The sequence below is a fragment of the Pecten maximus genome, chromosome 18 (assembly GCF_902652985.1).
Source record: "Pecten maximus chromosome 18, xPecMax1.1, whole genome shotgun sequence".
Lineage (NCBI taxonomy): Eukaryota > Metazoa > Mollusca > Bivalvia > Pectinida > Pectinidae > Pecten > Pecten maximus.
Window position 1 is genome coordinate 1,562,640 of NC_047032.1, and position 12,889 is coordinate 1,575,528.

General features: G+C 37.8%; 1 protein-coding gene across 1 annotated transcript in view; it reads right to left on the reverse strand.

Moving 5' to 3' along the window:
* Nucleotides 1-12,889, reverse strand: part of LOC117317035 (kinesin-like protein KIF13B) — a 416,447-nt gene that overhangs the window by 2,907 nt on the left and 400,651 nt on the right. Inside the window, exons 35-37 of the mRNA XM_033871817.1 lie at nt 6,516-6,640; nt 2,643-3,639; nt 273-485 (exon numbers count right to left, since the gene is read on the reverse strand). Of these exons, the coding sequence (XP_033727708.1) occupies nt 273-485; nt 2,643-3,639; nt 6,516-6,640 (1,335 nt within the window). The remainder of the gene's footprint in view (nt 1-272; nt 486-2,642; nt 3,640-6,515; nt 6,641-12,889) is intronic.

Sequence of the window (12,889 nt, forward strand, 5' to 3'; positions counted from 1 at the left end):
ACAATTAAATTATCATTTTGGTCATTCTGATATTCAATATGACGGGCTTATCAAAATATAATTTATTGAAGACTATTTTTATTAGCAAAAACTTTCTTACTAAAAGATATGTAATGATACGTAAAAAGTACATTTTTTACCAACAAAATCTATGAATTAAAAAAAAAAAAAATTTGGGGATCAGCTGTTTTTCAAAACTATCTAAATCCATCTTAAGTTAGCAGTCTCTATGTATTTTGTATTCAAGATTTGAAATAAAATTCTGCACCAACCTTCAGGAAGATCTAGCTCCACTCCTACCCAAGGACCTCCGGCGAACTCAACATTCCCAACAAATTGCACAAATCCAGTTTTTGAGGGTCCTTTGGACGAGTTGACAATGACACTTTCGCCAATCTGTATCCAGGATGGCATAGGGACTTCCTGTAGCCTGTCAAGGTCCGCGCGACTCCCGAATGAACACACACTTAGCGCATCATCACCAGCTGTGGATAAAACAATGGAGGTGAAGAGTTTAGTTTTCTGTAATGAGAATTTCCTCAGGGATAATAAGGATATCATTATGTAGGGTTAACAAGAGGCCCATGAGGCCGTAATGCTCACCGGAGTTCATCTGATTTCAGTCAATTTGACTTATTTTGACTCCAAACAAAACTTGTTGACGGTAATATGTCAGTTATGTTGACGGTGATATGTCAGTGATGTTGACGGTAATATATCAGTGATGTTGACGGTAATATGTCAGTGATGTTGACGGTACGACGGTAATATGTCAGTGATGTTGACGGTGATATGTCAGTGATGTTGACGGTAATATGTCAGTGATGCTGACGGTAATACGTCAGTGATGTTGACGGTAATATGTCAGTGATGTCGACGGTAATATGTCAGTGATGTTGACGGTAATATGTCAGTGATGTTGACGGTACGACGGTAATATGTCAGTGATGTTGACGGTGATATGTCAGTGATGTTGACGGTAATATGTCAGTGATGTTGACGGTGATATGTCAGTGATGTTGACGGTAATATGTCAGTGATGTTGACGTTAATATGTCAGTGATGTTGACAGTAATATGTCAGTGATGTTGACGGTAATATGTCAGTGATGTTGACGGTGATATGTCAGTGATGTTGACGGTAATATGTCAGTGATGTTGACGGTGATATGTCAGTGATGTTGACGTTAATATGTCAGTGATGTTGACAGTAATATGTCAGTGATGTTGACGGTAATATGTCAGTGATGTTGACAGTAATATGTCAGTGATGTTGACGGTACGACAGTAATATGTCAGTGATGTTGACGGTAATATGTCAGTGATGTTGACGGTAATATGTCAGTGATGTTGACGGTACGACGGTAATATGTCAGTGATGTTGACGGTAATATGTCAGTGATGTTGACGGTAATATGTCAGTGATGTTGACAGTAATATGTCAGTGATGTTGACGGTACGACGGTAATATGTCAGTGATGTTGACGGTAATATGTCAGTGATGTTGACGGTACGACGGTAATATGTCAGTGATGTTGACGGTAATATGTCAGTGATGTTGACGGTGATATGTCAGTGATGTTGACAGTAATATGTCAGTGATGTTGACGGTAATATGTCAGTGATGTTGACGGTAATATGTCAGTGATGTTGACGGTACGACAGTAATATGTCAGTGATGTTGACGGTAATATGTCAGTGATGTTGACGGTACGACGGTAATATGTCAGTGATGTTGACAGTACGACAGTAATATGTCAGTGATGTTGAAGGTAATATGTCAGTGATGTTGACAGTAATATGTCAGTGATGTTGACGGTGATATGTCAGTGATGTTGACGGTATGACGGTAATATGTCAGTGATGTTGACGGTAATATGTCAGTGATGTTGACGGTGATATGTCAGTGATGTTGACGGTGATATGTCAGTGATGTTGACGGTACGACAGTAATATGTCAGTGATGTTGACGGTAATATGTCAGTGATGTTGACGGTAATATGTCAGTGATGTTGACGGTAATATGTCAGTGATGTTGACGGTAATATGTCAGTGATGTTGACGGTAATATGTCAGTGATGTTGATGGTACGACGGTAATATGTCAGTGATGTTGACGGTAATATGTCAGTGATGTTGACGGTAATATGTCAGTGATGTTGACGGTAATATGTTGGTCATTTATATGAGAGAAATGTTTTTTACCACTCTTTCTTAGGTATTTGCTGGTAAAATATCAGCTCTCTGGGCCTTATAGAATTTCTTAAAGTATTTGGCGTATGTGACCTTGAAAATAGGTCAAGGTCATTGGTATGAGGAACTTTTATAGCACCAGAGCAGGAATCTTCTGGCCTTGGGTTCATAAGAACTTGAGAAGAAGATTCACTAATAAAATTTTCAATATTTGGCCCCTGTGACTTTGAAAATTGGCAAAGTTCATCTATATGAGAAAATATACCTCCTGGCCAAATATCAGTTCTCAGTTGCTTATAGTCTTCTAGAAGAAGATAAAAGTTAACAGACAGACAACGAACACCCACTCATGCACCATATCATAAGCTCAATGGCACTTCATGTCATGTGAGCTAAAAATACATGGGACCAACACAGTCATTATAGCATAAGTTTGACAGTAACTACAGACCTGAGCTTTCTAGATCATCAGTGGTGTCCAGAACGAGGCTGTTCCTCTTCATGCTCTCTTCGATCATACTGGCAGTAGCGTCGGCATACGAGGAAGGTGAAACTATACAAGATGAAGGTCGGGCACGTTTGGATAGATTTAAATCACGCCGTCGTATAGGAGTACTTGCTAGGACCTTATTCCGGTCACTGTCTCCGTCTTCACGAATAAACAATTCTATATCCTTTTGTTCCGTGGATGGCTCCGTAAAATCATTACTCTCCTCTGCCTCATCAAACCCAAGTTTTTCTAATTCCTCCATTGCAGTTTCGCTATACGGATCCACCCATTCTTTAGTAGAGTTACCGCCCTTGTTTTTATCTTGTGTAAATGAATGGGTATCTTTGCTTTCGTCGAGAGAAGTGCCTGTTGTATCAAAGTCTGGAAGCTTTGGCCGTCGTACGGACGCTACACTCACATCAGAGTCACTGGCGTCCTTACTACTTTCATCTGTACTGGAATGTGTTTCCTTCGTAACTGTAAACTGTTCCATCATTTCATCTGCCGATTGATCGACAGTCTCGGGAACTTTATCCTGAGTCGAGTCCGTTGATCCCTCCTCTAAATCACTATCGCCACTACTATTCGCCTGTTCTACACTGCCTTTCGGAACACCTCTAGATTCCTTGTTTGATTCAGTATTGTCCTCGTTACTCCGTAGACTAAGAGAATCCTCGGAGGACAGAGTTAGCATTGACACGGCCTGTGATCCATACCCACTGGACACAAGGCTCGGGGTACAGTTTTTACCCTGAATGTCCACCAGACTGTCCGTGGTGGACGAGTGGACAATGTGTCCATCCTCTTGGGAGTTCACAACCTTATTGTCTTCCTGAAGTGAGCCCTGCTGAGTCTCGTAGGACTCGAAGTCCTGGAACTCGTCAGAGCCGATGCTGTGTGGGTCAGGATCCACTTGTCTGATGTGGTGCTTGTGGTCCGGTTCGTCATCCTCCAGGTCCTTCACAAGAAAATATATGACAGTTAAAATATACAAGAGATCCCAGAGGGATCTTGGCGCCCACCATTGAATGATCTTTATAGGTTCCATGTCAGATTGATCTTTTCTCTACTTTTCCCTTCCTCTAAGTCTTACTAATCTGTGTAAATTCAGAAACAGCCCTCTAGTACTTTTCAAACAAGGGGAACCTATATATAAAATTTAAGATTTAGCGATAATGGCTGTCTGTCGGCCATGTTGTTTTCGGATTGGTCCCAAAATGCAACACCAGGGACCAAGGGGAACCTACATATGAAATTTGAGAAAGATCCCTTCAGTACCTTCTGTAAAATAGCGATAACAAACTTCAATTGTCAAAATCCAAGATGGCTGCCTGTCAGCCAGGTTGTTTTCTGACTGGTCTCAAAATCCAATATGCATAACTAGGCACAGAGGGGAACCTAATAATGAAATTTCAGAAAGATCCCTTCAGCAATTTCTGATAAATAGCGATAACAAACTTCAATTGTCAAAATCCAAGATGACTGCCAGGTGGCCATGTTGTTTTCCTATTGGTCCCAAGATGCAATATGCAGAACAACAGACCAAGGGGAACTTACAAAAAAGTTTGAGAAAGATCCCTTAAGTACTTTCTGAGAAATAGAGATAACAAACTTCAATTGTCAAAATCCAAGATGGCTGCCTGTCGGCCATGTTGTTTTCCGATTGGTCTCAAAATGCAATATGCATAACTAGGCACCAAGGGGAACCTTTATATGAAATTTGAGAAAGATCCCTTCAGTACTTTCTGAGAAAAAGCAATAACAAACTTCAATTGTCAAAATCCAAGATGGCTGCCTGTCGGCCATGTTGTTTTGCTATTGGTCTCAAAATGTGATATGCATAACTAGGCACCAAGGGGAACATACATATGAAATTTGAGAAAGATCCCTTCAGTACTTTCGGAGAAATAGCGATAACAAACTTCAATTGTCAAAATCCAAGATGGCTGCCTGTCGGCTATGTTGTTTTCCGATTGGTCTCAAAATGCAATATGCATAACTAGGCACCAAGGGGAACCTTTATATGAAATTTGAGAAAGATCCCTTCAGTACTTTCTGAGAAAAAGCAATAACAAACTTCAATTGTCAAAATCCAAGATGGCTGCCTGTCGGCCATGTTGTTTTGCTATTGGTCTCAAAATGTGATATGCATAACTAGGCACCAAGGGGAACATACATATGAAATTTGAGAAAGATCCCTTCAGTACTTTCGGAGAAATAGCGATAACAAACTTCAATTGTCAAAATCCAAGATGGCTGCCTGTCGGCCATGTTGTTTTTCGATTGGTCTAAAAATGCAATATGCATAACTAAGCACCAAGGGGAACCTACATATGGAATTTGAGAAAGATCCCTTCAGTACTTTCGGAGAAATAGCGATAACAAACTTCAATTGTCAAAATCCAAGATGGCTGCCTGTCGGCCATGTTGTTTTCCGATAGGTCTCAAAATGCTATATGCATAACTAAGCACCAAGGGGAACAAACAGATGAAATTTGAGAAAGATCCCTTCAGTACTTTCTGAGAAAAAGCGATAACAAACTTCAATTGTCAAAATCCAAGATGGCTGCCTGTCGGCCATGTTGTTTTCCGATAGGTCTCAAAATGCGATATGCATAACTAGGCACCAAGGGGAACCAACATATGAAATTTGAATAAGATCCCTTCAGTACTTTCTGAGAAATAGCGATAACAAACTTCAATTGTCAAAATCCAAGATGGCTGCCTGTCGGCCATGTTGTTTTTCGATTGGTCTCAAAATGCAATATGCATAACTAGGCACCAAGGGAAACATACATATGGAATTTGAGAAAGATCCCTTCAGTACTTTCGGAGAAATAGCGATAACAAACTTCAATTGTCAAAATCCAAGATGGCTGGCTGTCGGCCATGTTGTTTTTCGATAGGTCTCAAAATGCAATATGCATAACTAGGCACCAAGGGGAACCAACATATGAAATTTGAGAAAGATCCCTTCTGTACTTTCGGAGAAATAGCGATAACAAACTTCAATTGTCAAAATCCAAGATGGCTGCCTGTCGGCCATGTTGTTTTCCGATAGGTCTCAAAATGCGATATGCATAACTAAGCACCAAGGGGAACAAACATATGAAATTTGAGAAAGATCCCTTCAGTACTTTCTGAGAAATAGCGATAACAAACTTCAATTGTCAAAATCCAAGATGGCTGCCTGTCGGCCATGTTGTTTTCCGATAGGTCTCAAAATGCGATATGCATAACTAGGCACCAAGGGGAACCTACATATGAAATTTGAGGAAGATCCCTTCTGTACTTTCTGAGAAATAGCGATAACAAACTTCAATGGTCAAAATCCAAGATGGCTGCCTGTCGGCCATGTTGTTTTCCGATAGGTCGCAAAATGCAATATGCATAACCAGGCACCAAGGGGAACATACATATGAAATTTGAGAAAGATCCCTTCAGTACTTTCTGAGAAATAGCGATAACAAGAATTGTTTACGGACGGACGGACGGAGGGACGGACGGACGGATGGAGGGACGGACGGACGGACGACGGACCACGGACGCAGGGCGATTTGAATAGCCCACCATCTGATGATGGTGGGCTAAAAATTCATTTTAATTACCTTCAGTTAATAAGATTTAAATATCGTCTGTTCAAATGTAATCATTTTCTATTAAAATTTGAATATCTTCTGGGAAAATTATCTTGTTAAATTAAATAATCTCACCATTTTCTAGTTTTATGAATAATATTTGTTTTTAGCTTATTGCAGATAAATACTAGCTTCCCAGAATATTGTTTTTTCTTTATTAGGATTATTTCTTAAGTACTCCCGTGGGGAGCCCCACCTCCTCTGTATCCTGTCTAAGAAGTGGTTTAGTCTCTCTCTGATACTGCTCCTCAATGAGGGTCATCATGGGTTTCACTGTAGCGACTTTGGTCCCAAGGGGGCTTAGAAGGGACTTTGGGGTAGCTGCAAGAAGAAAAATAAAACTTAAATTGGATTCTATGATAGTTATGTTTGTTAAGGATAATTTTTCATTCATCTTTTCTCTTCATTTTTTTTTTATCTGCAACATTAAACTAAACTATTGAGAAAATAAATAACTTTCTGAGTAAAAAATGAGTTATTAAACATTTAAAAATATTTCAACATAAGACAAATCTTCCTATATGCAGACACAAGTTTGAATAATCTTAGAAGGAACAACAAGGGCCCAATTGGCCTGAAATGCTCGCCTCTTACTAACTTCTGTGATCGCTGTTCTGGGCTCTAAAGACTTTGTGGGAAGATTAATGTTTAATGTCGGGGAACTGTACAATATGTATAACCATAAAACATTGTATCATCAAAATACAGGTACCGTATTTATCCTTTGATAAGTCCAGTACCGTATTTATCCTTTGATAAGTCCAGTACTGTATTTATCCTGAGATAAGTCCAGTACCGTATTTATCCCGAGATAAGTCCAGTACCGTATTTATCCTTTGATAAGACCAGGTACCGTATTTATCCTTTGATAAGTCCAGTACCGTATTTATCCTGAGACAAGTCCAGTACTGTATTTATCCTGAGATAAGTCCAGTACCGTATTTATCCTGAGATAAGTCCAGTACTGTATTTATCCTGAGATAAGTCCAGTACCATATTTATCCTGAGATAAGTCCAGGTACCGTATTTATCCTGAGATAAGTTCAGTACTGTATTTATCCTGAGATAAGTCCAGTACCGTATTTATCCTGAGATAAGACCAGGTACCGTATTTATCCTGAGATAAGTCCAGTACTGTATTTATCCTGAGATAAGTCCAGTACCGTATTTATCCCGAGATAAGTCCAGGTACCATATTTATCCATTGATAAGTCCAGTACCGTATTTATCCTTTGATAAGTCCAGTACCGTATTTATCCTTTGATAAGTCCAGTACCGTATTTATCCTTTGATAAGTCCAGTACCGTATTTATCCTGAGATAAGTCCAGTACCGTATTTATCCTTTGATAAGTCCAGTACCGTATTTATCATTTGATAAGTCCAGTACCGTATTTATCCTTTGATAAGTCCAGTACTGTATTTATCCTGAGATAAGTCCAGTACCGTATTTATCCTGAGATAAGTCCAGTACCGTATTTATCCTTTGATAAGTCCAGTACCGTATTTATCCTTTGATAAGTCCAGTACCGTATTTATCCTGAGATAAGACCAGGTACCGTATTTATCCTTTGATAAGTCCAGTACCGTATTTATCATTTGATAAGTCCAGTACCGTATTTATCATTTGATAAGTCCAGTACCGTATTTATCCTGAGATAAGTCCAGTACCGTATTTATCCTGAGATAAGTCCAGTACCGTATTTATCCTGAGATAAGTCCAGTACCGTATTTATCCCGAGATAAGTCCAGTACCGTATTTATCATGAGATAAGTCCAGTACCGTATTTATCCCGAGATAAGTCCAGGTACCATATTTATCCTGAGATAAGTCCAGTACCGTATTTATCATGAGATAAGTCCAGTACTGTATTTATCCTGAGATAAGTCCAGTACCGTATTTATCATGAGATAAGTCCAGTACCGTATTTATCCCGAGATAAGTCCAGGTACCATATTTATCCTGAGATAAGTCCAGTACCGTATTTATCATGAGATAAGTCCAGGTACCATATCTATCCTGAGATAAGTCCAGTACTGTATTTATCCTGAGATAAGTCCAGTACTGTATTTATCCTGAGATAAGTCCAGGTACCATATTTATCCTGAGATAAGTCCAGTACTGTATTTATCCTGAGATAAGTCCAGTACCGTATTTATCCTGAGATAAGTCCAGTACCGTATTTATCCTTAGATAAGTCCAGTACTGTATTTATCCTTTGATAAGTCCAGTACCATATTTATCCTGAGATAAGTCCAGGTACCATATTTATCCTGAGATAAGTCCAGTACCGTATTTATCCTGAGATAAGTCCAGTACCGTATTTATCATGAGATAAGTCCAGGTACCATATCTATCCTGAGATAAGTCCAGTACTGTATTTATCCTGAGATAAGTCCAGGTACCGTATTTATCCTGAGATAAGTCCAGTACCGTATTTATCCTTTGATAAGTCCAGTACCGTATTTATCCTTTGATAAGTCCAGTACCGTATTTATCCTTTGTTAAGTCCAGTACCGTATTTATCCTTTGTTAAGTCCAGTACCGTATTTATCCTGAGATAAGTCCAGGTACCGTATTTATCCTGAGATAAGTCCAGGTACCATATTTATCCTTTGATAAGTCCAGTACCGTATTTATCCTGAGATAAGTCCAGTACTGTATTTATCTTGAGATAAGTCCAGTACCGTATTTATCCTTTGATAAGTCCAGTACCGTATTTATCCTTTGATAAGTCCAGTACCGTATTTATCCATTGATAAGTCCAGTACCGTATTTATCCTTTGATAAGTCCAGTACCGTATTTATCCTGAGATAAGTCCAGTACCGTATTTATCCTGAGATAAGTCCAGTACCGTATTTATCCTGAGATAAGACCAGGTACCGTATTTATCCTGAGATAAGTCCAGTACCATATTTATCTTGAGATAAGTCCAGGTACCGTATTTATCCTGAGATAAGTCCAGGTACGTATTTATCCCGAGATAAGTCCAGTACCGTATTTATCCTGAGATAAGTCCAGTACCGTATTTATCCTGAGATAAGACCAGGTACCGTATTTATCCCGAGATAAGTCCAGTACTGTATTTATCCTGAGATAAGTCCAGTACCGTATTTATCTTGAGATAAGACCAGGTACCGTATTTATCCCGAGATAAGTAATTTTTACTTTAATGGGCTTATTACCAGGTATGACTTATTGATTGATAAATAAAGTACAATCAATATCATTTACTAAATGTATTTCGCAATAAAACTTCAAGCACATGTATTGTTTTAAGCTTTATCTCATGAATTCATAATTTTGAGAAACAAAAGTAATTCTATAAATGCTAGATATCTCTTCATTCAATACTAAATACTAAAGATACAATCTTTTGTTTTATTTTAGAATATTTTGATACCAACAAGTGCTTTGGGAAAAATAATCTCACTGCATGCTTCTTTTGAAATCAGACACAAAACGAAAGTTTTGAATATTTGTAAGGTAATAAGATGGAAAATAAATTGAAAAATATTAGGAGATAAAAAATATACAAAGGAAAACCATTTAGATATTCTAACAAAAATTGGGTTGACTAAACAAATGTATTAAAAAATAATCATGCAAAAAAGTTTTATCTTTAAAAAATCAAATATGATATTGATTTTTTACCCCTTTTTTGTCTTTTTCAATTCCATTACAAATGTTTTTGATATGATGAGCTCAACGGGTCGGTGAGCTTATGCCATGGCACAGCATCTGTTTAAATCACTACTAGTCCTGAATGCCTGAATGGATTTTGATGAAATTTGGTCTGGAGCATTATTGGGAAATATAACAAAACGCTTTAAAATCTCTTTTCTCTAAGAATGACAGGATTTGCTGCACCTTTGGTTTGAATCATTGTTGGGATAAGCAGCTCAAACAATATAGGAAAACATTTGTAATATATCTTATATTAGAGTGTAACTTGCCATGATTACTCAAATATCCAGGTGCAATGCAGGCCCTCTGGGCCTTTTTTTTTTTTTTTTTTTTTTTATATATATATGTAAATTATGACTGACAACCGAATCACAACAGCCATCTAACTAAAGTTTCTATTTAATTTTGAGTTCTAAGTGATGATTTAAAAACAAAATAGAAGTTATCATGATTAACTGTGAGTAACTTCGCAGGCACATGCCAAATGCATCAAACTTAACCAAGTGCATTAACAAGCCTTTATTTGTGCATGAAATAGTTTATATCGATTATATCACTAACCAAAATGGGTGGAAAATGATTAAACAAAATGGCTATCATATTTTTCCTGTAACAAGCCCAGAGGCCAAACTTAGATTCAAAGTAGAAGGTAAGCTTATTACGTACAATTAATTTTTTTGTGAGCAATAGACACGGGTGGCTTATTACCAGGTATGGGCTTATTACCAGGTATGGGCTTATTACCAGGCATGTGCTTATTACCAGGCATGTGCTTATTATCAGACAAGGGCTTATTATGAGGCAAGGGCTTATTACCAGACATGGACTTATTACCAGACATGTGCTTATTACCAGGCATGTGCTTATTATCAGACAAGGGCTTATTATGAGGCAAGGGCTTATTACCAGACATGGGCTTATTACCAGACAAGGGCTTATTATGAGGCAAGGGCTTATTACCAGGCATGGGCTTATTACTGGATAAATACGGTAAAGTATTCTCTCTTTTTAAATAAAAATCTTTGTTTTCTGTTGTTTAACATTCTAAGCTATGGAAATAAATTCCCCTTAATTCAAATTTTGCAATGAAATTAAATAATAGGTTAATTCAGGCAGAGAAACTACATCAGGTGGAGCCAAACATAAACATACCAGACAGGTGCAATAAACATTGAACTTCAAAAAATCACAGACTAATGAGAACATCCTATAACCCTTTCACCCCTACTGACCGTATTGGACTTCAAATGATGAAATAATGGCTGAGTCCATTAACATTTCTTAGGGTCGAAAGGGTTAAAAATCACAGACTAATGAGAACATCCTATAACCCTTTCACCCCTTCTGACCATATTGGACTTCAAATGATGAAATAATGGCTGAGTCAACTAACATTTCTTAGGGTTGAAAGGGTTAAAAGTCACAGACTAATGTGAACATCCTTAGAATGATCAGGCATTGACATACAAGCTCTAATATAGGTTTCAAAACATTTTATTTCAAAATCCAAGATGCAGTTTCATGTAAAAGGTTTAGAGCATGAAAACCAGATAACTTGACTGATATCAATTTAACTTCAAAATTTCATTGGCATAACAATCTTCATTTGACTCTTGCAATAACTTCATAGTTTAATCATGTTTTAGAACTTCCTGTTTTCAGTGATGCATGCAATTAACATTAAAAATTTTGTATATAAACAAGAGGCCAGTGGGGCCTGTATCACTCATCTGGATATTTCAGTAAATGTTGGTAAAGCACTTTTAAGTTATATGTATCACAAATACTTCTCCCATTTTGGTATCTGCTTCTCAGTACCAGATATCTGTCAACTTTTCCTTTAACTAAATTTAGCATTCTGGTTCCAAAGAAAGTTCAAAGCAGACTAGAATACTGCCAGGTCAGTGAGGGGCCTGTCATGTGGTAATATATTCCCTGTAATTATCAAAATGCCATCTGCCCATATTGTGGAGGTTCAGTGTGACATTTGAATTTCAAAAGAAATTGGAAGTAGAAAATGAAAGACACATTGATGTGACTCTTGTTTCCTTCTACCTCCTTGTATGGGTATAATACTCATTTGTTAAATATTTTTTGTTTTATCCAGGGCCAATGTTAGCGATCAACTTTAGTTGGTGTCTGTCAGCCCAACCATTTGCACGATTTGCCAGCCACCCAGGGGTGTTTCTTATCAAATTAGGTCAAATTCAAATCAGTACGCAGTTAAGGACAAGTTTTTGAAGAAATTGTTGACAGACCGATGAGACATCTGACGACAGATGGAAAATGGACCCCATGATATGGCATAAGCTCATCTACATGGTCCTGTGCACCAGACCAGCTAGTAAGAGTAGGCTAGGCTTAATCATTGAAATAAATTTTGTAGTCCTTCATCCCAGCATGCTACAGATTCAATATCAGGTCTCTGGGGTTCTTGGTTATCGAGAAGAAGTTGTTTAAACATTTAGTATATATAAACCCCTGTGGCCTTGGATGTAGGTCAAGGTCATTCATTTGAACAAACTTCAGCCATTGGCCACAGCATGCTACAGGCCCAATATCATGACCCTTATAGGTCTCTTGGTAATTGTGAAGAATTTGTTTAAAGGAAAAGTTGACGCCAGATGGACAACAGACACCGCACTATAACATAAACTCATTTGTCCTTTAGGCAGGTGAAATAAAATCACAAAATATATAGAAAATGACTCGTAATTAAAACGTGTATTGATGTGTTTAAAAGTTGAGAACAATATAAATGTTGCATAACTATAAGTGAAGATGATTTGATATCAGTCATTGTCATAATCCACATCTTATTGAAAAAAACAGTGGTTTCCATGGAAACTGGGTGTAGAAGTACCATGTGACCTAATATAACCA